This window comes from Aquarana catesbeiana, linkage group LG05, assembly GCF_042186555.1.
Source record: "Aquarana catesbeiana isolate 2022-GZ linkage group LG05, ASM4218655v1, whole genome shotgun sequence".
NCBI lineage: Eukaryota > Metazoa > Chordata > Amphibia > Anura > Ranidae > Aquarana > Aquarana catesbeiana.
In genome coordinates this window covers 72,705,623-72,731,762 of record NC_133328.1, presented here as the reverse complement: position 1 = coordinate 72,731,762, position 26,140 = coordinate 72,705,623, and the positions used below count along the sequence as shown (strand labels likewise).

Below are 26,140 nucleotides of genomic sequence, written 5' to 3'. Positions count from 1 at the left end.
TGCCTTTTTCTCCAAAAAATATATATATAATGTATAACTGTATGCCTTAAAATGTCTCCTCTAGAGGGAGTATATCACACTTACCTAGTACAATGCTTTTTCAGCAGCTCTGTGTCTGGCTATAGCAGTGGGTGTGGTCCCTGCAGCTAGAGGGGAGTTCTTAATTGAACAGATGGTGTTCCTCTTCTGAGGGATCTAAAGGGGTTACAGCAGTAGTTTATGAACATACAAAACCAGCCATTTGAATTTTTTTGTATAAAGTGAAGTCTTCCTTTAAAACTAGGAGCTTAACAAACACTGCTGATAAAAATTCCCCTCCCCTCTCCTCCTGGAGAGGTGCGGTAACAGCTGACACTTATGTGTAATGAGGTTCTCACCTGAGGCTTAACACAGACGCTCTCAGTTCATATGCTGAAGACAGAAGTCTGTCACACTAAGAGACACAGGAGCGCTGGGCATGTAAAGGTGTGTAAACAGGCATTTCCAGCACAGGAAATATTATGGTACTCAGCATCAAAGGCTGATCCTTATGGTGACATTGTTTTCTTTTGCAAAAACTATTGTTCAGCAAATACCATAATTTGTTAAAGTGCCTCTGCTGTGGGGCTTAGCACATTTGATTTCCAGTGTACCACAAAGGTACCAAGGATTCCACCCCCAGGCGCTGGGAACTCCAAATCATGCCTCCACACTGTCATCCTCTCCGGAGATACCTGACATGGCAAGCCAGGTTGAGTCATTGGAAGCAATTGGTGGTGCAACTGCTTCTCACACTTCAGCCCCTGTGTATGTGACTGAAGATGCATTCTTCTCTGCCCTGTTGGGCTTAGAAGGAAGATTAGCGGCTTTAATCGCATTTTCCATCCAAGAGGATAGGAAGCATGCTAGATCCCCCTCCCCAAACCCCTTTTTCCAAGTGAACAGTTGGCACAGGGTGAGGTGTTATCCTCATGTGATCATGGGGAAAAACAAGCCAAATTTTCCTCTGCGGAGGAAACAACAGTTGAACCTTATGCAACCTCACAATCTGACAGATTGATGGTACAAACTCTTACAGAGATGGTTCATTCCACTTTTTATACCACTCCTAACAGAGTAAGCTGAAAGTCTATGTCCCTTCTTTGGTTTTTAAAAAAAAAAAAAAAAAAAAAACTTTTACAGCGCTTATTTATGCTGAATGGGATCATCTGGATAAGCATTTTTTTCCCTCCAAAGAGTTTCTCAGTTCTCTATCATGGAGGAAAAATTCACAGGGGTTGGAAATACCAGCAGTAGACACTGCGATTTCCACCATCAATAAAGATGCATAATTGCTTAAGCATCCAACAGATAAGGAGTTGGAATTTTTTTGTTAAAATCCTCCTACCAATGGTGTTATGTTTCGCCATAGATGCCATAAAAGACCCTATCCACCAGGCGTCTTGCCTTGCGCTTGTGCTAAAACACATGCTTAGGACCCTGTGGTTAAAAGGGTTGGTCAGCCGAAGCATCTTGCAAAAAAGGGGTGTCTGACTAGTTTCCCTTTTCATTGGGGAAGGTTTGGTGAAATACATCCAAATGATTTCTAGCAGTAAAGCTCTTTTGTCCAGTAGAAGGTATAAATGTCCTTTTATTTAAAGTGAAGCCACAACAGCTCACAGGTTAAGTACTCTGACGGCCAGTGCAGCCATGGGAGACTTCCTGACAGACATGGGTTCAGATCCACATGTCAGCGTTCACTAGTGAAGAAGCCACTCCTCACAGGTTAACTACTCTGACAGCCAGCGTAGCCATGGGAGGCTTCCTGAAAGACGTGGGACTTCGTCCTCACGTTGGCTCCTTGTGACCTTGGACAAGTCACTTAAACAGATTCCTTCCCCTGCGCAGGGGCCGCTGCCTCTAGGCAGCGGTGACGGCCTCCACCGTCAGACTCTAGGGCATGATTTCCAAGAAATACTGTTCAGATCTGTGCGACTTCAAGGTAGTCTCTGCACTACTTTGGTACCACTTTGATGCGACTTGAGGTCCATAAACCTCTAGAATACACAGGCATTGTTTGCTGTCGCATCAAAATCGCGCCCCGATGTATTCTCGGCAGGAAAGGATCACAGTAAAATCACGCAACTTTGAGGTTGCAATAGTGGAAACTGAGCCTAAGAGGAGAAAATATTCAGCCCCTGTATAGATGATTGAAGATGCGTTTTTCCTCCGCCCTGCAGGGCCTAAAAGGAAAATTAGTGACTTTAATTGCATCCGCTATCCAAGGATGAGAAGCGTGTTAGACCCCCCTCCCCCCACCTGAGATCCCTTATCAAGGGAACAGTGGGTAGAGGATGAAGGATTACCCTCAGGTATTCGGGAAGAAAGGCAAACCGAGTACTCCTCTGATAAGGAGACAACTAGAGTTGAACTTTTTTTTTCAGCCTCGCATTCTGAGAAATTGCTGATACAAACCTCTTACAGAGATGATTTGTGCCTCTTTCAAGCTACCTCTAGTAGAGTCAGCTGATAGTTCTGTTTTTTCTTAGGTTCCTTGGAACCTTCACTGCTGTACATGTACAGAGCCACGCAGAAATTCAACAGATCCATTCTAGATCTAAAAGAATCTAAATCAGTTCCTGAAGACCCGCTCCTTTCTATGGAGTCAATCAAGTCAGTAGTTTCTATCCTGCAAGGAGGAAAACTTCTGGCGCCTATCGGCATCAGGGATGCACATCTGCATGTCCATATATTTCCCGCTTTGCCTTGCTCTTCGGGCTAGCTACAGCACCTCGAGTGTTCACAAAGGTGCTAGCCCCACCTGTAGCCAGGTAAAGGGCACAGGGCTTAAACAGTCTTGTCATACCTAGACGATCTATTGCTAGTAGACCAATCACTGTTCGGAGTAAGTTGTACGCATTACAACCAGTTACCTGGAAAAGTCTGGGTTGCATTTTCAACCTAGTAAAGTCTCCATTAAAATCGCTAAAAAAGGGCTGCAGTATTTGGGTCTGATCATAGATACAGCCCAGAAAAAGGGTCTTCTTGCCCAGAAGAAAAAAAAAATAACACCACTCTATAAAAGAGTTGGTGCGGATGGTCAGGTCAAAAGGAGGTCCCTCCATTCACCTTTGCATGAGGTTGTTATAAAGGATGGTGGCTTCATTGGAAGCAGTTCCCTTTGCCCAGTTCCATTCGAGACTGTTGCAAAACAGTATTCTATTTTCTTGGAACAAAACGATCCAAGCTTTGGACTTGCCAATGCGGCTGTCCCCAGGTGTGTCCCAAAGCCTCAATTGGTGGTTACTAAAGAATGTCCTAAAGGGTAAATACTTCAAACCACTTTTCTGGAAAGTGGTAATGACAGAGAAGACTACTGTCTAAGGACAGTGTTCAAGAACCGAAAGAGCCTTGCCCATCAACATCCTAGAGATTCGGGCAGTGCGTCTGGCTCTAAAAGCCTGGACTTCCAGGTTAAGGGATTGTCCCGACAGGATCCAATCCGTCAATGCCACGGCTGTGGCCTATATCAATCACCAAAAGGGGCACCAAGAATCTCTCAGTACAGAGAGAAGTGAACTATATTCTAACTTGGGCAGAAAGAAATATTCCGTGCCCATCGGCAGTCTAAATTCCGGGAATAGAGAATTGGCACGCGCACTACATGTGCCGCCAGCAGATTATTCCCAGGGGAATGGTCTATTCACCCCGACATGTTTCGGGCTGTTTGTCAAGGATGGGGGACTCCGGATGTAGATCTTCTAGCATCCAGTGTAACACAAAGTTAGTCAACTTTGTGTCCACAACAAAGGATCTATTCGCATGCAGAACAGATGCGTTGATGATACTGTGGGATCAGCTTTTACTGATCTATGCATTTCCCCCTATTCAGTTGCTGCCTTGACTTCTTTGCAGGATGAAGCTGGAAAGAAAAACGGTAATTCTGGCAGCACCAGCATGGCCCAGAAGGTCATGGTATGCAGAGGTCGTAAAGATGGCAGTGGAGGATCTGTGGTCCCTTCCACTACGGCCAGACCTGCTCTCACAGGGGCCGATATTCCATCCTACTTTACGAATGCTAAATTTAATGGCCTGGCTATTGAGACCCACATTCTGAAAAGACGTGGGCTTTCCAGTGCAGTTATTTCTACTTTAATGCTAGGAAGCCAGCTTCTAGAGCTATATATTATAGAGTCTGGAAAGCTTATGTTTCCTGGTGTGAATCCAAGGGTTGGCACCCTCGGAGATATATTAGAGGCAGAATTCTTGCCTTTCTACAAGTAGGCGTAGAGATGAAGTTGGCCCTGAGTACTATTAAGGGCCAAGTCTCAGCCTTATCAATTTTATTTCAAAGACCACTTGCTATGCATTCTTTATTCCGGGGTTTCATGCGAGGAGTGATGAGGATTAATCCGCCAGTTAAATCACCCTTAAGCCCTTGGGACTTGAATTTAGTTTTGGCAGTATTACAAAAACCGCCATTTGAACCATTACAGCATGTTCCCTTAGTCCTTCTGACTAGGAAGCTGATATTTTTGGTTGCTATATCCTCAGCAAGGAGGGTTTCAGAATTGACTGCTCTTTCCTGTAAAGAGCCATATTTGGTTATTCATGAGGACAGAGTGGTGTTGGGCCCTCGTCCATGTTTTTTACCAAAAGTGGTCACAGGTTTCCACCTGAACAAGATATTGTCCTGCCGTTTTTTCCAAAACCATGTTGGTTATTCATGAGGACAGAGTGGTGTTACGCACTCATCCAGGCTTTTTGCCAAAAGTGGTTTCAGGCTTTCATCTGAATGAAGATATTGTCCTGCCATCGTTTTTTCCAAAACCATGTTCCAAAGATGAGAAGTCACTACATTGTCTTGATGTGGTGAGAACAGTGAAGATCTATTTAAAGAAAACTGCTCTGATTCGAAGACTGATGTCTTATTTATTCTGCCAGAGGGTCCTAAAAAAGGACAGGCAGCGTCAAGATCCACTGTGGCTAAGTGGATTCGGCAAGTAATAATTCAAACTTATGATTTAAAGGGAAAGATTCCCCCTTTTCAAGTTAAGGCGCACTCTACCAGAGCGGTTGGTGCTTCTTGGGCAGTGCTTCACCAGGCCTCCATGTCTCAGATCTGCAAGGCTGCGACTTGGTCTTCAGTGCATACATTTACAAAATTTTATCAAGTAGATGTAAATTGGAATGAGGATATCGCCTTTGGGCGCAGTGTGCTGCAAGCAGCAGTATAATTCCTCAAGGTCTGGGGGTGCCCTACGGGTTGTGTCTCCCTCCCCTCAAGTAGCATTGCTATGGGACATCCCACCAATTAATTACTTGAGGCCCTGTGTCCTATGATGTACGATAAAGAAAATAGGATTTTTAAAACAGCTTACCTGTAAAATCCTTTTCTTGGAGTACATCATAGGACACAGAGCTCCCGCCCCTCTGTTTTATGGGGCGAGAGTATATTGCTTATATTGCTTGGCTACAAAAACTGAGGACTCCTGGAAGGAGGAGGGGTTATATAGGGGAGTCAACTCCCTGTATTGGTTATACCAGTGTCAACACCTGAAGGTAGGCCCATAACCCACCAAGTAATTACTTGAGGCTCTGTGTCCTATGATGTAATCCAAATAAAGGATTTTACAGGTACGCTGTTTTAAAAACCCTGTTTTCTAGCACTCGCACTTTGTCATTCAGCTATAGCTTATGATCTTAGGTGAGTATCGTGACGTTGAAAACCTTGTCTAAAACCTGCTTTGAGAGCCTTGCCCAAAAAAACTTGCAGCTTCTAACCCAATCTGGATAAATTTAAGACAGAAAAATATGCAGATATTTCTGAAGTGTTATATTATCACTAGCTAAATATATCTATACTGACAAATTAAAATAAGCTTTAACCAGTCTATAAGTAGACTTCTCATTGGCTCCCTGCTATGACATGAATACTGTATAAATAGAGCATACTCTATTTGACCCTTCACAAGCTCTTGTTTGAAACTTCAATTGCCTTGCAAATAAGTGGCCAATCAAAGGCTCAAGGATAGTGTTAAATGCCATTAAACTATTCCAGGGTGCAGAAACAGCTGTTGATGTCTTTAAGGTAATTGATGTGAATTCCTGACTAATTTAATAGTCTCCATTTTATATGAAAGAAAATTGCAGGAGTGCTTGCTAAGGCAGAGAAGTGAGAATTAATAAAATTATTAAACTTGTAAAATATTTATTTAGCAGGATAGTATTTAGCAGCTATTGGAAAGAATCTATTTGCCTGAAAGAATTTCCCTTGAGATGGTCTATTAAAATTCTTATTCATGCTTTCACATTATACTGTTTTTTTTTTTTTTTGGCTGTAAAATTGTTGGCATTGTGCATATTTCCGCCATTAAATGTTTGAGATTTATTTTCTCTTAAACTGATAATGCATTTGCTTGTAGAGCACAGCACCAAAAATCTGCCTTTAATTTACGTATTTACATTTGGGCCCTATGAATCTGTATGAACCATGTAAAGGTGGGCAGCTCATATTTTGTGCAGCATATTTTATGCATAGCTCCCAACTGTCCCTGATACCTCCTCATTTGTCTTTCATTTTGATCTGTTCTATATAGTTGTGTATATATAATGCACTATTTTATCTTTCAAAAAGTGTTTCACAGTGTGAAACCTTTCATCCGATTTCTGCATTTGTAAATTTCAAAAGCCAATATAAAGGACTAGTAGTGGTAAAAAAAGCACTTTTGGGTTTAACTACGGTAATCATTTTTTTGTGTAAATCTATTTTAAGGGGGTGTGGCCATGCCTACATACTTTTTGCTAATAGGTGTTCCTCGTTCCCATCTCAAAAAGTTGGGAAGGTATGCATTATGTTTAATAAGCCTTGCTCAGTCTAAATTACTAGCCAATGCTGTCTTCTTTCCTGCCACCTTTCCTGCACCCTGTTCAATTCCGCGGCTTGTGTCACAACCTACTGCGCTGCAAAAAAGTAGTGCAATCAGTACTTTTTTTTTTTTTTTTTTTTTTCAGCACCCACCACCGCAATGCAGTGGTGTGAATAGACAGAGGTTTCCTTTAGTAGCTGCAGCACCACTTATGACCTATTGCTTACCTGGAATTAACTAATTGGCAACAAAATCCCTAAAATCTATTGTTTAAGATCTTGAAGCATTATAGCCAGTTAAGGAGCAAATTCACATGGTTAGAGTGACAACTGCATCTCGGTGATTCCACTGCTTACCCAGGCCAAGGTGTACATGAGGGGCTCAGTGAGATGTTAGCCAAAGCTTTAACTGCACACTGCAGTCATCTACAGCCTTAGGACCCAGTCACACCAGGTCAAACCAGGTTGTACCACTTGTGGGCTCTGAAAGAAATGATGGCATGCAATACGTTATTTTATTTTTTCAGCATGGTGGGTTGCAGTCCACTGCATCAAACACTGCAGTGCAGCTAACAGAACTTTGGACAACCCTAGACTTTCGCCCTCTAGATGAACTAGCCATCACTGACCCCCTTGCCCTACCACCTAAAACTGCAACTAGTCTTTTCCTTTGTTTACTTTCTTTTGGTCTGCCCAGCCTCCCCACCATCATTCTCACCCTGGCAAGAATGGTGTCTCCTCTGCTGTGAAGTGTTTTGTGATATGCACATTCCATTCATTTTGCAGAAGGAGGGTGGACCCAACGGTGCCCATTAGGGGAAGGCCTGCCTGAACCAGAAAGGGACAACTGGCACCTGATGATGTAGGGGAAAGGCAGCAAAGTTCCAGTTTAATGAGGTGTAAACAGTATAATGCACTGTTCACATCAGCACCTGCCTTCTAATGCAGCTGGGCTCCTAATGTGTTGCACATTTGCTAAGAATTTCTATCTGTTCCCTGTATAGAAAAAACAATAATTATTTATGTAGATACGTGTTAAAATATACAATTTCTGATGCTCAGAAGCACTTTTTGCTAACTCCCATACAGCCCAATGTCACAAAAGATGTTCTAATCTCTAGGATCAGCTCGTTTTATCAAGGGAGCCCCTCAGCCTAGAATCAGTAATAGTTACTGCTGTCACCGGTAACCTTTTTTGCTCTCATTTATTTCTTATCCAAAAACTTGTCCACAGACAGATTGATTCCAGGACATCAAGCCACGTGTAATGAGCCTGGCATCCTCTATGGAGAGGTTGTCATTTAAGTACTATCTGCACAAAGCATCTTGAACTTGCACTTGACAAGCCAATACTAATTAATAAGCGGTGTCTGTGCTTTCAGTAAATGACGACAAAATGCTTAGGCATGTCCTTCTACTTTATAACAACGTGCCAAACACTTCTTTCAGATCATGTGACCAAAATGGAATTTAAATGGTGAAAAAGCGTTGCCTATGTTCTTGGTTTTTACAGTCCACAGTGTGGCAATACATGTGTTCACCTTTTAAAGAGGAACTCCAGGCTAAACAAACAATGTTTGTGTACAATAACATATTCTTATTTCTTTAGCAAAGCAATCATTTTACAGCCTGTTCTAGTATGTGGTCCACCCTAGAGTTAGATATTGTTTGCTGCGTTCTGAGGCAATTTCCACATAAAAACTGGCTAATTAGCGGTGACAAGAAACTCCGCAGAAATGCCATCCCTGAATGCACAATGTTTGCCTCCAGGGACGGTCAGAGGCTCTATTCACATGTAACTGATCAGATGAACAATTACATACGAACAACAATGGCAGTGACCATTGAATAGTACAGAGTACAATCTGATTACCACTGCTGTTTGCACACATTGCATGCAGCATTTAGATTTTTGCAAGAATCCACTGATTTTCAACAGAGGCTGCCTGGGTGCGTCCATGTGAACATAGCCCAACTGTGACGTGTTATGAAGAATTTCCATTATTCTTTGTCTGTTCTGGAAATTATCAACAAAAACATAAAATAATTGCTGCTTTTCTGTGAATGATGGGGCACTCTTAGGCCTCATAAAATTATGATTTTCCCCTGCACACATTCTCCCCTAGATCACCCCTAAAGCTGCTGCTAAGAATGCTCAACCCATGAGCATCTGTAAAGCAAAAGCATTACATGCCTTCTTTTTTTCCTCTTAGACGTCAGCTTTAGTCATAATTGTTTTTACTGGTGCTGGGTGAAACAGTGCTCAGCAGTACAACAAGATGACAATTGTTCACATTTTATTGTCTTACAGTGTTCCTAGTCTAAAAGGAACCATTATATAGAAAGTGACAAATGGATTTATTATTTAGTAATTTCCAGTTCCAAAAATGTCCCATTTGTTTTCTATACCTGCCCTTTGTATAGGCTAATATAGCCATTGGTAGCAGTAGTTTTAGTAGCAGTAGATTTATTCTTTCAGCAGGATTTTACAGGTTTTAGATTAATGGTAGATGGCCAGAATTTAGCCTCTGGTTCCTTTTAACCGTAATGCATATTATAAATCTGTGTATCTATTAAGCTGGTTACACATTATACATTTTTTTTTTGGTTCAACTTCCTTTAGATTTACCTTCAACTATGTAGTGCAAGGGCCTGCCTGATGGCATACAATTTGAAAGTGTTTAGGTCTGATCTCATATTATATGGTTTTGGTAAATCTAAAGGAAAGTTGTACAAGAAAGTTGTATAATGTGTAGCCAACTTTAAGAAAGCAGTGAAAGGTGTGTTAATCTTAAACTGGCCATACTCTGATAGAAATCTGTGTGTGGCCATTCCAGCTCGAAAGAAGTCACTAATTTCATCAACTTCTGTTGAAGGGACATGTTGGAAAAGTTTTCTTGATCAGAGTATTCTGACAGCTACAGGTGCCTGAATACAATTTCCAGTTATGGGAATTCCTCCATCCACATTGATTGTGTGACTGGAGTAACTGAATATGTGGCCAGCTTAAGCCCCGATTAATCTGTAAGTGTTTTGTGACCTTTGTAGTGCATTGAGGCCAGGATCACACCTATGCGAATTAGATGTGGGTTTCCCCGCATCCAATTCACATAGCAGGAGAATGTGACTGGCTCCCTATGGAGAAGGTTCACATAGCTCCGTTGCGGCTGTGGAGCGCACTGCACGGAAATGCTGTGCGTCTTTGGCTTCGTTTCAGGGTCGAATTCAGGCATAGGTTCATAGGCACAGGGATGCACAGCGCTCCTGTGTGATCCGCAGCGGGTTCCAGTGTGAACCCGGCCTGAAAATCTAAACTCTGATCTCTCAAGGCGTGTCAAACATACAGGCATGACCTGACCACCCACAAATTATTACTCCTTTTTTCCATTGGACAGTATTAAGTATGCATATCACCTAAACTAGAGCTGCCTCGTGTATTTATTCCTGTTGAAGAGGAAGGCCAGTCATTTACCACTGTGGCTAGTTGATGCTGGTGTAAAATGATGCTAATTAGCAAAGGTATCCAACAAATCCAACTGCCAATCAATTGCCTGGGGCGCTTAGCTTGGTCTGATAGCAGCTGTAAATCATTGAGTTGACTCTTCAAGCCGAAATCAGCTAGACTGGATGCATGTCATCTTATTTGCCAGCACAAGATGGCTTCGTATCGGCAGATAGCACATTACCAACTTTAGAAAGCATGTTAGTGGAAACTCTTAATAATATTTAACATACAATACTGTTGCAAAGATTAGACTGCTTCCCTGAGATCCATTTTTACACATATCTGTGGATGAAATTGTAATAATTATGTAATAATAAGTTGAATAATAGTCATTGGGGTTGATTTACAAAAACTGGGGAGAGCAAAATTTGGTGCAGATTTGCATAGAAACCAATCAGCTTCTCGGTTTTATTCTCAAAGCTTAATTAAACAAGCTGAAGTTAGAAGCTAATTGGCTACCATGCACAGCTGACACCAGATTTTGTAGTCTCCAATAGCAGTAAATCAAACCCTGTGTGTGTTTGTGGGTAAAGGTAAAATAAGATACCCTGTTTGTATATGCTAAGAGGAAATTGTTGGATAATGGAAAACTGCAGCGATAATGTTAATGAATTAAAGGAGTGAACATTATAAATGACACGATTACGTTTTGTAGCTTGAAAAATATTAATCTACCACAAAGAAATGGGAGATAAAAGTGTATAATAGATACACCTCCCCATAGAATTTCACTGAGGACATGAATAATCAGGCATGCTCTGTCTCGTACTAATACCAATTAACTTTTCCTTTTGACCTCTAAGGTTCCCCAAGCAGAGACGTCGGGCCTTCATTAGGCCTGAAGAAATCCAGCTCATTAGAAAGTCTGCAGACAGCCGTGGCTGAGGTGACTTTGAACGGCGACATTCCTTTCCATCGCCCACGCCCGCGAATCATTCGAGGACGAGGCTGCAATGAGAGCTTCCGAGCTGCTATTGACAAGTCCTATGACAAGCCACCTGTTGATGACGACGATGAAGGCATGGAGACATGTAAGTTATGGCCCAATCTTCTAGACGGGAGGAAAGGACAAAGTAATTCTGTGTTAATTTTGCTTTAATCATTGTCAGCCGATTGATGGTTTTAATTGAGGATGTCCCTTCTTCCATCCAGTAATGAACATCTGCCACATTTTTTTTTATTCGACTAGATGTGCTCCTTGGGGCTTTTTCTTTTATAGATAGATGGATAGATATATATAGATATAGATAGATAGATAGATATAGATAGATATATCTATCTATAAATATATATCTATAGATAGATATAGAGATATATATAACTGATCTCAAGAATGCTGTTTGGATATGTCTGCTATATATATAAGGAAAAGTGGAGGGTGCCAAGAAGTCAGGAGAAATGTGGGTCAATGTCAGTTTCACAAGACCAATCTGTAATTGAATGCCTCACTCAATAGGTAGTCACTAGAGCTGAGTTTAAACATATACTAAAGGAAAGTAGCATCCTAATAGTAGTTGCACAAGTTGATGTGCTTCACAAAATCAGGTCTTGTTTTTTCAAACTTTGTGTGGCATTAATTTAGGACCAACTATGTGAAAATGGCATTTGATGTAATTTATTTCTTTGTAGAGAGTCTTGGTTGCAGGATTTTATAGTTGCTTAATATAGACCATGCAAAGTCTTAAGCCTAGTACACAAGGGCCAAATGTCGGGCAACATCAGCCAGTTAAAAAAAAACCACCTGACATTCGGCCCATGTGTATGGCACCTGGTGCTGTCGGAAGAGCATGCTGGGAAACAAGCAGCCGTCCAGCTCGCGATCAAAAAAAAAGCTACAAAAACGCTGTTTTATCCCGTTTTCACTGATCCTCCCCTTTTACTGTCCCAAATTCTTCTGATGATAGAACAGAGCCCTAGGAGGCACTCTGCACATGCTTAGTTTGGTGTGTATTGCTAGAGATTTTTTTTTGGGGGGGGGGTGCATATGATCATCAAAGGGCCAATCGGCATTGTCCAGACAAAGTCAGAGGGTCATGCAGCCTCATAGGACAGTCAGATGAGAATGAAAACTCCTCCTACACACTTTAATCAGACACTGATAGAAGTCACGAGATTGCCATATACTGCTGATGAGAAAAGGTATTAAGCAGTTTATATTTACTAAATAATTGCATTTCCATGTTCTGTGTACTGTGGGAGACCAGATACAGTGAATGCAAGGTCCTGGGTTTAAGAACACTTTAATGGCACACTAGGTATGCTGTTCCTTTATCTTCTATGTGACCCCCCTCCTGTTACATTTGGTGTGAGATCATGTGACAGTCTCCCCCCTCTTCCACAATACATCACTTGGTCTGCGCACTCCCCCAGAAGGGTGAGAAGCCCTACGTGTATCGGGGGAAATTCTGTGGCTATGGAGAGTAGCATGCATACATTATGAACTTCTTATACCTCCTGTGTGCAAAGTATGGTTTCACTTTAACGTTTACTTTTGGTTTGTAAACTTAGAGTTTTCAGAAACTTCTCCATGTTTCTCCTTTCTCTCCCCAGACGTATTATCTGGCTGGAAATGATACAAAGCAAGCCTTATTACTGCTTATTTCCATTTTCTTTTTATGTCCCAAAGTACCAATGTACCCAATTTAGACAATTGATTTTTTTTTCCTGTAGTAGAATTACTGGGATTTTATTGAGGAAAGTTCAATACAACGGTCCACTTAATTGATTAAACACATAAATACCTCACAGAGTGCTCCACATCTAAGGCCATGGCATAGAGAATCATTTCTAGAAACCTTGAAAATACAGGCTTTTAGTTCAGCTAAGAAATGCAGGATACTGCATCAACCTTTCCTGCTACCTTTCCCCCACCTACTCTCCTGTAAAATGTTCTCTTTTTAATGTTTTGTAAGAGGACCATTTCAAAGCTGCACTACGGGTAACCTTTTAAATGTAGTTGAAATAAATACAGTAAAACCTTGAATTGCGAGCATAATTTGTTCCAGAAACATTCAGAAGTCCTTCAGTTTATAGTCCATATAAAAAAAGATTATAGCAATGTAACCATAAAATGTCCATCCACAAATGGCAGCCTCCACAAGGGGATTAGAAGCAAAATCCAGCAGGAGCTACAGAGTATGAAAGAGAAGAGAGGTGCCTCTAAGTCAGTGGTTCTCAACTCCAGTCCTCAGGACCCACCAACAGGCCAGGTTTGCCTGATAGCTGAAATACATCACAGGTGATATCACTTGCTGCTCAGTGATTGCAGTATTCTAGTCTGCAATTCCCCAAGGTAATACTTAAAATCTGGCCTGTTGGTGGGTCCCGAGGACTGGAGTTGAGAACCACTGCTCTAAGTGTAGCAATACAGTTACATTTAATGAAGGTACAACCTTTAGCAACTCACATGGTTGATGATTAACAGAGGCACATCTAAGTATGCAGGCATCCGGGGTAAAGCTGTCCACATAGACCATCCTCCGCACTGCTGGCTCTCACCGCTGTCAATCTGCAACCGTGACCGGGAAGACTACCCTGCAGAAGAGCGTTTGAAGCGCTTGTGGAGCACAGCGTGGAAGGGATGACGTCGACTGCGGTGTGGAGGACGGTCTATGTGGACAGCTTTACCCCGGATGCCTGCATACTTTGATGAGCCTCTTTTAATCATCAACCATGTGAGTTGATAAATGTTGTACCTGCATTAACCACCACTTAAGGACCAGCCTCGTTTTATATTTTAGGTGTTTACGTGTTTTTTGCTAGAAAATTACTTAGAACCCCCAAACATTATATATGTTTTTTTTTCTAACACCCTAGAGAATAAAATGGCAGTCGTTGCAATACTTTTTTTTGCACCGTATTTGCGCAGCGGTCTTATAAGAGCACTGTTTTTGGAAAAAAATTAACTTTTTTGAATAAAAAAATAAGACAGCAGTAAAGTTAGCCCAATTTTTTTATATTGTGAAATATAATGTTACGCCAAGTAAATTGACACCCAACATGTCACGCTTCAAAATTGCGCCCGCTCGTGGAATGGCGTCAAACTTTTACCCTCAAAAATCGTCATAGGCGACGTTTAAAAAAATTCTACAGGTTGCATGTTTTGCGTTACAGAGGAGGTCTAGAGCTAGAATTATTGCTCTCGCTCTACCGGTCGCGGCGATACCTCACATGTGTGGTTTGACCACCGTTTTCATATGCGGATGCTACCCAAGTATGCATTCGCTTCTGCGCGCGAGCTCGTCGGGACGGGGGGTTTTAAAATTTTTTTTTTTTTTATATTTTTATTATTTATTTTACATTATTTTATTTATTTTTACACTGTTTTAAGAAAAAAAAAAAAAAAATTAAAAAAAAAAAAATTGTGTCACTATTATTCCTATTACAAGGAATGTAAACATCCCTTGTAATAGAAAAAAGCATGACAGGACCTCTTAAATATGAGATCAGGGGTCAAAAAGTCCTCAGATCTCATATTTACAGTAAAATGCAATGCCACCGATAAAAGTGATCTTGTAGTGAATCCGCCCCAGGGACCACTTTTATCAGAAAGCCGGCCGCCGCACATGAAATGTGGATACCGGGGTTATGGCAGCTAGCTGCTGCCATAACAACGATACCCCCTTCAAAGTTTGGACGTACACCGGCGTGCGTCGGTCCAGAAGTGGTTAAATGTAACCCTATTGCTACACTTAGTGGTGCCTCTCTTCTCTTTTATACTCTGTTGTGACATGAAGCTACTTGTATATCAAGTCAAAATCTATTTAAAAATGTTGTTTGTTGTGCAAAATGCTCTCAAACCAAGTTACTCTCAAACCAAGGTTTTACTGTATAAGTTTAATGTTTTACCTGCTAGATGATTGTAATTCTGTTCAGTCAGTCTTGTGATTAATGCTGGATCACACGATTGCCTGAACAGAATAACAGTACAGTAATAATAATGCATTAAATATACACCTAGCGTGAGCAAAATAGGTGGGCTGCCATTGCTGAACTCTTCTAAATTTGTGCCTGGCTGTCACGTTGATGCTTGAGCTTCAGTTTTTTTTTTTTTAAATCTATAACCCTGAACAAGTGTAAGCTAAAGTAATAAGGAAATCTTGTGTTAGACTTTCCAGTCATACTTAGTCTGGAACCATCACTCAGAAGTATTAAATAGTGTACACCACTGTCAGCAAAATTAAGTAAAAAGAAAATTAAGAAAAAGCAATTAGGGCTGCAACTAAAGATTATTTTCATAATTGATTAGTTGGCCGATTATTGTTTCGATTAATCAGCTAACAACCTTAAAAGTGTGGTGTATAATTTAGTTAATATATAAACTTTACAACAAAAGACAATTTATTCTCAAATATCTCTATGTAGTGGTAAATATAAATAACCAACTATATGGTTAGGTAGCAAAATATCTAATCCACTCTGAGAATAACAGACAGAAGAGGGGATATGCTGTATATACTATTAGAAGACATATATACTATCAATATACTGTATAAACTATTAGAGGAGAGATAAATTGTATATACTATTAAATGGTGACTCTGGTAAATATCAGACTCAGAGATCAAATTTTTTTTATTTAAAAAAAACAAACAAACATCTCCCTGCAAAAAAAAAGTCATTTTAAGAACGTTTGTTCAATTTTCTAATAGTTAGTGGGGTCAAATCGACCATTTTAAACCACAGTGATGGGAAAATTTGGAAATAGAAAACTTCTTGGTCAAAGGAATTTTCAGACAGTGTATGTGGTTTTCGTTCAGAAATTACATTCATTTTAAAAACAAGTGAAAATTTCAAACAGCATTCTTTCAGCGAATGTACAAAGATTTTTTTGTCTGAATATTCTCATCTGAAAATTGATCCGTGTGATCCGTTTTGATCTGTTTCTGCAGTGCCTTTTGCTGTGTGTTTTAAATTTTGCGCACGTGATTTTGCTGCGATTTGCGTTTTTGCATTGTTTTTGGACAATTAGTTCATGGGCAGATTAAAAAACACAAATTGCTGCAAAAACGCATTACATGCTTTTCTGCAGCTTCTCCATTGAAGTATATTGAACCAAAAAAGCGCCGTTTTGAGTTAAAAAAAAAAAAACAAACCAAAGTCCCTAACCCTTTCCAAATACGCAGCGGCTGAAAAAAGCATAGATGTGAACGTGTCCCATAGGAAACCATGTATGAACTGTAGTGTGTTTCTGCAAAAAGCACCAAAAAAAACAAATAGGTGTGAACCAGGTCTAAGATGTTTATTAACATAATGGGGTTAAAAAACTAAAATAAGCCCTTTATCGTACAAAAAAAGCAAGATAATCACTACTGTAAGGGGTTCATTTTTTTTACTGTAGAGCAGTGAATGTAATGTTCACAGTAGCGATTATTTGCTCTTTTTGTACTATAAAGGGCTCATTTTAGTTTTTTAACCCCATTATATTACTGGCCGATTAATCGATTTATGAAAATAGTAATCGATTAATTTCATAATCGATTAGTTGCTTGAGCCCTAAAAGCAATGTTTACTAGTAGTATGGGCAAAATAAACGTATATCGATGCCTTAATGTTTTGTATCCTCTGCTTGTCTATGGACAACTACATATCTAAATTTTAATTTGATTCTGATTAATTATTTGACAGTTTGATCATGTATGGCCACAGAACAGACTATAGCCTTGTTTTCAGATGCACCAGTTCTGAACACACATCTGAAAAGTGATCTGTTTTGGATTGCTTTTCAGAGCAAGTTGACAGGTAATTAGGGGATGATGTCACCAAGTGAAAGCGCATGCGCTTACAGCACTCTCATTCACTTGAATGTGTCACATTTGGCGGCACTGTCGCCTGCCAAATGTGACATGTAAAAATTTAAGTGTGTACTAAAAAAATGCCTGCCTTCAGCACCCCCTTCTGCTATGCATGTAAACGAATGTCCGCATGTAATGGTCGCATTGTAGGACTAAGAAATTATGTTGGACACACCCCTCATGTGAAGACACTTTGTAGTTTGGATTTTGGCATGACTGCACATTGCCTGCATTTTGTCTACATTTTTTTGCTGCTGTAGATAAAACTTGCTAAAACTATAAGCTTCTGAACTGGAAATCAGTCCATTGATTTCTGTTGTTCTTTGCCTTGCATAGATTGACCAGACTAGTAACAGTGTTTAAAGTTTTACTAAAGACAATGATTTTAAAATTAAAATAATAAACATGTTCTACTCACCTGGTCTGTGCAATTATTGCACAGAGCAGCCCCGAACGTTTTCTTCTAGGATCCCCTGCCGGCGATCTTGGCTGCTCCTGTTCTGTGTGTGCCCCCATAGCAATTGGCTTGCAGTGGGGCACACAATGTGTGCTTGCTCCTGAGCTGTGTGTGTCTATGGAGCCGTGTTCCATAGACACACACAGTAGGGCTTGGCTCCTCCCCCCACGTCTCTTCACAGCATTTGATTGACAGCAGCAGGAACCAGTGGCTCCTGCAGCTGCCCAGGTCCCTGTGTAAAGGAGAGGAGAGAGGAGATGCAGCTGTGCACAGCACTGGATCAATTGAGGACTCGGTTATGTATTTAGGGAGATGGAGAGCAAGCTCTAACTTTTTTACTTTAATGCTGGGATTGCATTAAGGTAAAAAAAACTTTTTTGCTTTTCAAATCACTGTGTGTAGCAGTTCAAGCGGTCTCCATGTACCAGCTACCCTGTGCAATCAGGGCAATTTATATCAACTTGCATTAAATTTACCTGCCTGCTCTCACTGTGTTATACTGTGCCTCACTGTTGCCCTTGAGTCACTCGATTGAAAAGTGAAACTCATGTGGACATGTCAATGTTTCAGGAAGTCAGAGAAGTTAATATGGAACTTCAGTCCCGCTTCGTACCTGCTTTGCATATATCATGTCGGGTCCTGGCAGAGCCCTTTGGCACATGTGCAAAGTCTCCTGACTTCCCTAATAGGAGTCTTTGCAAATGCTTTTAAAACCCCACACATGTGCAGATGGTCTGAAATACCCATGTGTGTGGAGATGCACTGCAGGACTTATTCAGAACCCAAAGCCCTGCCACACATCTAAGCACACATGGGTGGGGGGAAACTGTAATTCTTGCCTGGCACAAATGAACACCACCATTTAAAAAATAATGTCCAACTGTAAGACAGAAAGGAGGATGAGGCAGAGCAACATAACTTACAATTTAGGGTGAAGGTCCTCTTTAGGGGCATTCATAAAGTACTGCTGAAGTGATCACATAGGAAACCAATAGTTTAAGGCTCTGATGATTCCAGAAGCAGCAAACAGCAACTCTCCTGGCAACTTTAGCATTTGTTTGCACTTTTTATATAAGTTTGCACATTTACAGTAGTAACAATGCATGTGTCTTAATGATTTAGCTTTTCTAGTTGAATTATTTCAATCACAAATGTACAACAAATGTTTATTCTGTAACATCTACAGTTTTTCACTGTTTGCATTTAAAGTTGTTCGAGCATAAGTGTCAAACAATCCCATACTTCCTCCATAATCTGCAATCTGTGCCTCTTGATATCAAAATCATTCATTGTGTATTATGAAATATTTGTGTGTATTTTTAGATTTTTAGGGAGGTGAATGTTGTCTGCTTCCGCTTACTCAGGATAATTAAGTGAATTTTGTAAAGTAAAATGAAGAGTTTGCAAGGAAATGGAGGTTTCCTGCAGTTTTCTTAGCGTGGCCCTTTGAAGAATGGCATGCTTGCTAATGATGAATTGTAATTATTCCTCATTTTCTTTCTATACATTGCACAGTCATCGTTCACAATGGTGCATTTCCCTTCTCCACCCCACAGTATGTCAGTTTAAATGACTAAATTGCATTTGCTGAGGTCATTGCACAATGGGTAGGTTCTGTATGAATGGCAGTAAATTAGATTACATTTTGTCTAGCCATGAATTTCATACAGCAAACAGCTAAATGTCAGCCCATGCTAGTCAGTCCCAGCCAGAGAGGTTAGGCTTGTGTAATGTGAGCCTAATTAGCCTGGTCTAAAGGGTAGAACTAACATGCTGGATGGCAGCACGAAGACAATGCAGAAAAGGTTCTGACACATTGTATGACAGTAACATTTCCAGATGAATGTCCCATTAAAGGAAATCTATTGTCTTATTTTTCCTTAGATGTGAATAATACCACTTTCATATTTATAATATTGGTCACATTTGTAAAAAAAAGTGCCAATTAAATTTAATTGTGAAACTTTTATAGTTGCCGGGAATGACATGCCTAACTTGTCCACCATGAGCATTTAAGTAAATCACTACAGGGTTGGTTTTGAAACTGAACTCCAGGCAAACTACTAACTACTCAGCTGTAATACACGTACGGGAGATGCTTTATCTTCCAAATAATCTGTGTTTCTGGATATCTTGATTTGTATGAGACCTCGGAGCCAGGAAGGTTACCTGATTTTTCTCTACTGCATGTTAAATGTTACAGACTGGTGGGGGGTTGTAACTAACTCCAATATGAGAGCCCAACTTCGTGATGCAAGGGGTAACAATTGGCTCAACATCCTGAAAAAAACTCAACGTGTATTCTACTAAATCTCCTAGGGTGGGATTTTTAAGATGCCAAACAGTTACAGACTGTATGATGGTACAATTGCTCTTTATTACAACTTCAAATAATTGTTACACAAACTTTAAAAAAACTGTGATATGGCAAAAACCATGAACATATCCTCGTTCGTGGTTTTTGCCATTTCACAGTTCGTTATATTGTCAGGAAGTTTGATTAATTAAATAGGTAGTAAACTTGGGCATGTTTAAAAAGAAAGAGAGAAAAAAACCTCGCAAGGTAAAGGCATTATGTGCTGGTATGCATCGCATGCTCCGGCTGCCTAACTGGCCCAGCCATGATTATGTCACTCGCGTGGACACGGCACACAGCTCTGAAGGAGGGGTATGGGTTCCTTCAAGCACATGCATCGGTGATGTCATCAACTGCATGCTGTGTGAATATCATCTAAACACTGCAAGTTTTGGATATATTCACTGTACCTACAGGTGAGCCTTATTATAGGCTTACCTGTAGGTACAAGTTCATCGAAGAAGTTTCCTGCTACTTTAAGTGTGCGATATTGATTATTTAATCATTCAAAATGACAGTGCCTCCATTATAAAATAAATTAAGTATAATTATACAGACTCAATTAGTTATCCCCTGAATGTGTGCTCTATGCAGATATTTTTAAGCACAATTAAATTGTGTGAAAGTATGGACTATGGAAATAGAAAACATTAAGATTTAGTCGCCAATAATCGCCTATAGCAGCAGGGTTAATAGTATGATGTAGACGCAGAAAATTTATATTCCACAACTTATTCAGCTAAAATCGTATGCCTAACAATAGAAAAAGAATAATTTACTGTTGATTTGTAGGTATCACAATCAAGATACAGAGTACCAATATTCTAACTAACCAAGCAGGCAACTAGGTCCATATTTATCAGGCCATCCCCTTTGCTTTCTCTGTAACAGAATGAAGGGGTCAAGTCTATCTACATACCGTGATGATACAGCTTGTATTTCGATTACCTATCCCCTAGAGGATTGTGATAGACAAGCTATATTCAGGAATAAAATGGAATTTGTTTTCAAGCTAATGATCAAATTATACTTAACCCACCCCGGTAGAACCTTCAGGGAAATTGACTAAGCATCTCAGACAGACAGAGTGTGCTGTATGAGAGCATGGTGATGAACTTAGATGAGGACAATCAAAGATGCTGATTAAGGAGGATGAAGCTGAAGAGATCAAGATGGGTGGATATAGATATCATGATTGTGAGGTTTTGGATGGATCTGGTGATGGATCAAGAGGGATCCCTTTTCTCTCTGAATTTCCCTTTTTATTCCTAAAAATCCTATTATGTAGGGACTAGCCCAGATGGTGTAGTTTGGAATATTTACTCACCTCCAACTGGGGAGTAATATTATTGATTAAAGCAGCGTTCCAGCCTGGGTGAAAACAAAATATAAAGTCAGCAGCTACAAATACTGTAGCTGCTGACTTTTAATCTAAGGACACTTACCGTATATACTCAAGTATAAGTCAAATTTTTCAGCCCCCCCCCCCCCCCCCGACTTATACTCGAGTCACCGCCGTCTGTCTGCATGATCAGCGTGTCATGCAGGCAGACAGCGGTCGGCGTGTGATAATACTATTCGGAGACTATTCCAGCTTTCAAAAGCCGCGCCTCCTGCTCATCTGTGATAGGCTGAACAGCTGTCAATGTACAGCCTATCACGGACATTCTCTCATCCTCGTCCGTGGTATGAGAATGAGAGAATGTCCGTGATAGGCTGACTGCTGAGTGTTCTGCCTATCACAGACGAGGAGGAGGCGTGGTTTTTGAACAGTGGAATGGCCGCCGAAGTGTATTATCACACGCTGATCAGAGGATGGATGGAGATCTCCACAGGGAGGATGGAGATTGCCACAGGGAGGATGGAGATTGCCACAGGGAGGATGGAGATTGCCACAGGGAGGATGGAGATTGCCACAGGGAGGATGGAGATTGCCACAGGGAGGATGGAGATTGCCACAGGGAGGATGGAGATTGCCACAGGGAGGATGGAGATTGCCACAGGGAGGATGGAGATTGCCACAGGGAGGATGGAGATTGCCACAGGGAGGATGGAGATTGCCACAGGGAGGATGGAGATTGCCACAGGGAGGATGGAGATTGCCACAGGGAGGATGGAGATCGCCACAGGGAGGCTGCACAGGGCACAGGACACATGCACAGGGCACAGGACACATGCACAGGGCACAGGACACATGCACAGGGCACAGGACACATGCACAGGGCACAGGACACATGCACAGGGCACAGGACACATGCACAGGGCACAGGACACATGCACAGGACACAGGCACATGCACAGGACACAGGACACAGGACACAGGCACATGCACAGGACACAGGCACATGCACAGGACACAGACAGGCATGCAGCTACAGATGCGCATTGTTGACCCTCTGCATTTCCCTCGTCTTATACTCGGGTCAATAAGTTTTTCCCAGTTTTTTGTAGTAAATTAGGGGCCTCAACTTATACTCGTATCGACTTATACTCGATTATATACGGTACTTGTCCAGGGAGCTGTACAAATGTTTTCCAAGGAGTTACATTTTTGCCTGGATCTCCGCTTTAACTACTTGTTTGCTCAGTCAGTGGATTCATTTATCCACCAGATGGCGCTCTAACACTAGAAATCCATATATTGTGTCTTCTGGGAATAAAATTGGATTTTATTCAATTACGTCTTATAGGGGATATAATTAATATATAATAAAATTATATATTAATCTTTGATATATTTTCTTAAACACTGGCTAAAGAGGTGTGTGATTTAATCCAACGATCCATGTTAAGGTACTAAATATTATTCATTGGCTGAAAGCGCTGATTAGCAGACCTTTTTGGTCGTGCCGCTACGCACACAGACCAGCTTGTGATTGAGCCTACACGTGTGACACTATATGAAGTGGCTTCCTATGGTAGCACATGGGGAAGAGGAGGAACCCGAGAGCGCTAGCAGAGGACCCGAGAAGGGTAAGGTTAGGGCTGCTTTGTGCAAAACCATAGCACAGAGCAGGGTGAGTATGACATGATGTTTGAAAAAAAAACAAAAAAGATTTACACTCACTTTAAACAATAAAGACCTGTCACATGTCTGCCCCCAAGCTACGATTATACAATGGAGGAGCAGCAGCACGCTGGGCTCATCCCTCTCCCCCAAATGTAGTACATCAGACTGGCTTCTAGTGTTTGTGTGCCAGCAGTGAAAAAGAGGAAGAATATGGTGGTGTGCAAGTAATGTGAAGACAATGCACTGCTTTGATGCCATAAGCAAACTTTAGTGTTGAGTTTTTTATTTCCCCAAAGATAACTTTACCTTACCAATTATTAAATGTCACTAGCATAACTGGAGGGGTATCTGCACCCGCAACTATGTATTTCCTCTCCAGAACAGCCATAGCCTACCCCAATTTTGTTAACAGCTTCTTTTACTCATCAAGCAACCTTGGACTTTCTGTAAAGCTCATATAGCTGTTAGACAACAGTCCCCCCTATCCATTTGTTTTAATTGGACAAAAAAATTTAACCCATTAGGAAAAATTTTTGGATTGCAATTCTTTCTCTCCAGATAAACTAGATCCAGTTTGTATTATGTGATCATCCAAAGTGCTTGATCAACAAGGGTTTGCTCCAGTTTAGGTCAGAAGCTTGCACAAATGACCTTTTGAGACACTCCGATCATGTGTGCACACCCAGCTGTTCTCAGAGATCTTTGTCAGGGTTAAAATTGTGGCTTTCAGAGTGTTCAACAAGATATCTAATGGAATGTATTTTAGTCCTTTAGCCAGGTCTGTATAGGGTTTTTTTTTTAAACTTATAGGTGTATTTAAAATAATTTCACATGTACTGTATGTAGCTATGATTCTAGCGTGTGTGTGTGTGTGTGTGTGTGTGTGTGTGTATATATATATGTATATATATATATATACAGTTGTGATCATAAGTTTACATACCCTGGCAGAATTTGATTTTTTGGCCATTTTTCAGAGAATATAAATGCTAACACAAAAACATTTTTCAGTCATGGTTAGTGTTTGGCTGAGGCCATTTATTATCAATCAACTATGTTTGCTCTCTTTAAATCATAATCACAACAGAAACTACCCAAATGACCCTGATCAAAAGTTTACATACCCTGGTGATTTTGGCCTGATAACATGCACACAAGTTGACACACAGGGGTTTGAATGGCTATTAAAGGTAACCATCCTCACCTGTTTGCTTATAATTAGTGTGTGTTTATAAAAGGTCAATGAGTTTCTGGACTCATGACAGACCCTTGCATCTTTCATCCAGTGCTGCACTGACGTTTCTGGATTCTGAGTCATGGGGAAAGCAAAAGAATTGTCAAAGGCTCTGCAGGGAAAAGGTAGTTGAACTGTATAAAACGGGAAAGAGATATAAAAAGATATCCAAGGAATTGAGAATGCCAATCAGCAGTGTTCAAACTCTAATCTCGAAGTGGAAAATGAGGGGTTCTGTTGAAACCAAACCACGGCCAGGTAGACCAACTAAAATTTCAGCCGCAACTGGCAGGAAAATTGTTCGGGATGCAAAGAAAAACCTACAAATAACTTCAGGTGAAATACAGGACTTTTTCAAGATCCACATCACTTGAAGAAAGATGGGCTGCATGGTTGAGTCGCCAGAAGAAAGCTATTACTACGCAAATACCACAAAGTATCCCGCTTACAATATGCCAAACAGCACAGAGACAAGCCTCAAACCTTCTGGCACAAAGTCATTTGGAGTGATGAAACCAAACTTTAGTTTTTTTTGCACAACCATAAACGCTACATTTGGTGAGTCAACAACATGATGAAAAGTACACCATTCCTACTGTGAAACACGAAGGTGGATCGCTGATGTTTTGAGGATGTGTGAGCTACAAAGGCACAGGAAATTTGGTCAAAATTGATGGTAAGATGATTGCAGTATGTTATCAAAAAATACTGGAGGAACATTTGCATTCATCAGCCAGGAAGCTGCGCATGGGATGGACTTGGACATTCCAACATGACAATAAACCAAAACACAAGGCCAAGTCGACCTGTCATTGGCTACAGCAGAATAATGTGAAGTTCTGGAGTGGCCATCTCAGTCTCTTGACCTCAATATCATTGAGCCACTCTGGGCAGATCTCAAATGTGCAGTTCATGCAAGACAGCCCAAGAATTTACAGGAACTGGAGGCTTTTTGCCCAGAGGAATGGGCAGCTTTACCATCTGAGAAGATAAAAAGCCTCATCCACAAATACCACAAAAGACTTCAAGCTGTCATTGATTTTAAAGGGGGCACTACACGGTATTAAGAACTTGGGTTTGTAAACTTTTGATCAGGGTCATGTGGGTAGTTTCTGTTGTGATTATGATTTAAAAAGAGTAAACACAGTTGATTGATCATAATTGGCTTCAGCCAAACACTGACTATGAGTGAAAGAAACGTTTTTGTGTTGTTCATATTCTCTGCAAAAAAAGCCACAAAATCATAAATTTTGCCAGGGTACGTAAACTTATGAGCACAACTGTGAATGTATATGTGTGTGTGTATGTATGTGTGATATATATATATATATATATATATATATATATATATAATTAACCTTGGGACAGCTTTTTTGGTGTTTAAATCCCAAAGTGACTCAAACTGAGCACATAAAGAAAAAAATACGTAAGGGGTTACTTTTTGTAAAAGCGGCATGTTAAAATGATCTGCTTCTTTCTCTCTATTATTGTTTTGATATGGTATTCTTGCTAAAGGTTAACTATCTATCTAATTAATTTTTTGTTAAAATTTCAATCTGAAATGTGTAGGTTTACATCAAGTCTAATGCCTCGTTTCCACTGAGCAGATCGGTTCGGGTTGGTACGGTACGCTATTTTGAGTGTTTGCATTATGAAAGTGGCCCATACAACTGAACCATACCGCACCAGTCATGGTCCTGCTTCAGATGTGGGGCCATAGAAAATGGTATGGTACAGTTAGGGCGGAGCTACTGGCATCAAACGATACATTCCACTGATTGGCGGACAGAAAAAACGTCAATGCTCACGTCAAAGGCATTTTTTCTAAACCTCGTATGGCCCCTGGTGGTCCGACTTGCAGTGGAAATGCTCACCTGAATAGGCCGGACCATTCTAACTCTTCCAAACTGTATTGACCCGAACCGTTCCGCTCAGTGGAAATGAGGCACATGTAAGCC

General features: G+C 40.7%; 1 protein-coding gene across 5 annotated transcripts in view; it reads left to right on the top strand.

Moving 5' to 3' along the window:
* Positions 1 to 26,140, top strand: part of PARD3 (par-3 family cell polarity regulator) — an 867,373-nt gene that overhangs the window by 539,233 nt on the left and 302,000 nt on the right. For all 5 annotated transcript variants that reach the window (XM_073629882.1, XM_073629881.1, XM_073629879.1 and 2 more), the window contains one exon: positions 11,135 to 11,362. In XM_073629882.1, coding sequence (XP_073485983.1) covers positions 11,135 to 11,362 — 228 coding nt within the window. The remainder of the gene's footprint in view (positions 1 to 11,134; positions 11,363 to 26,140) is intronic.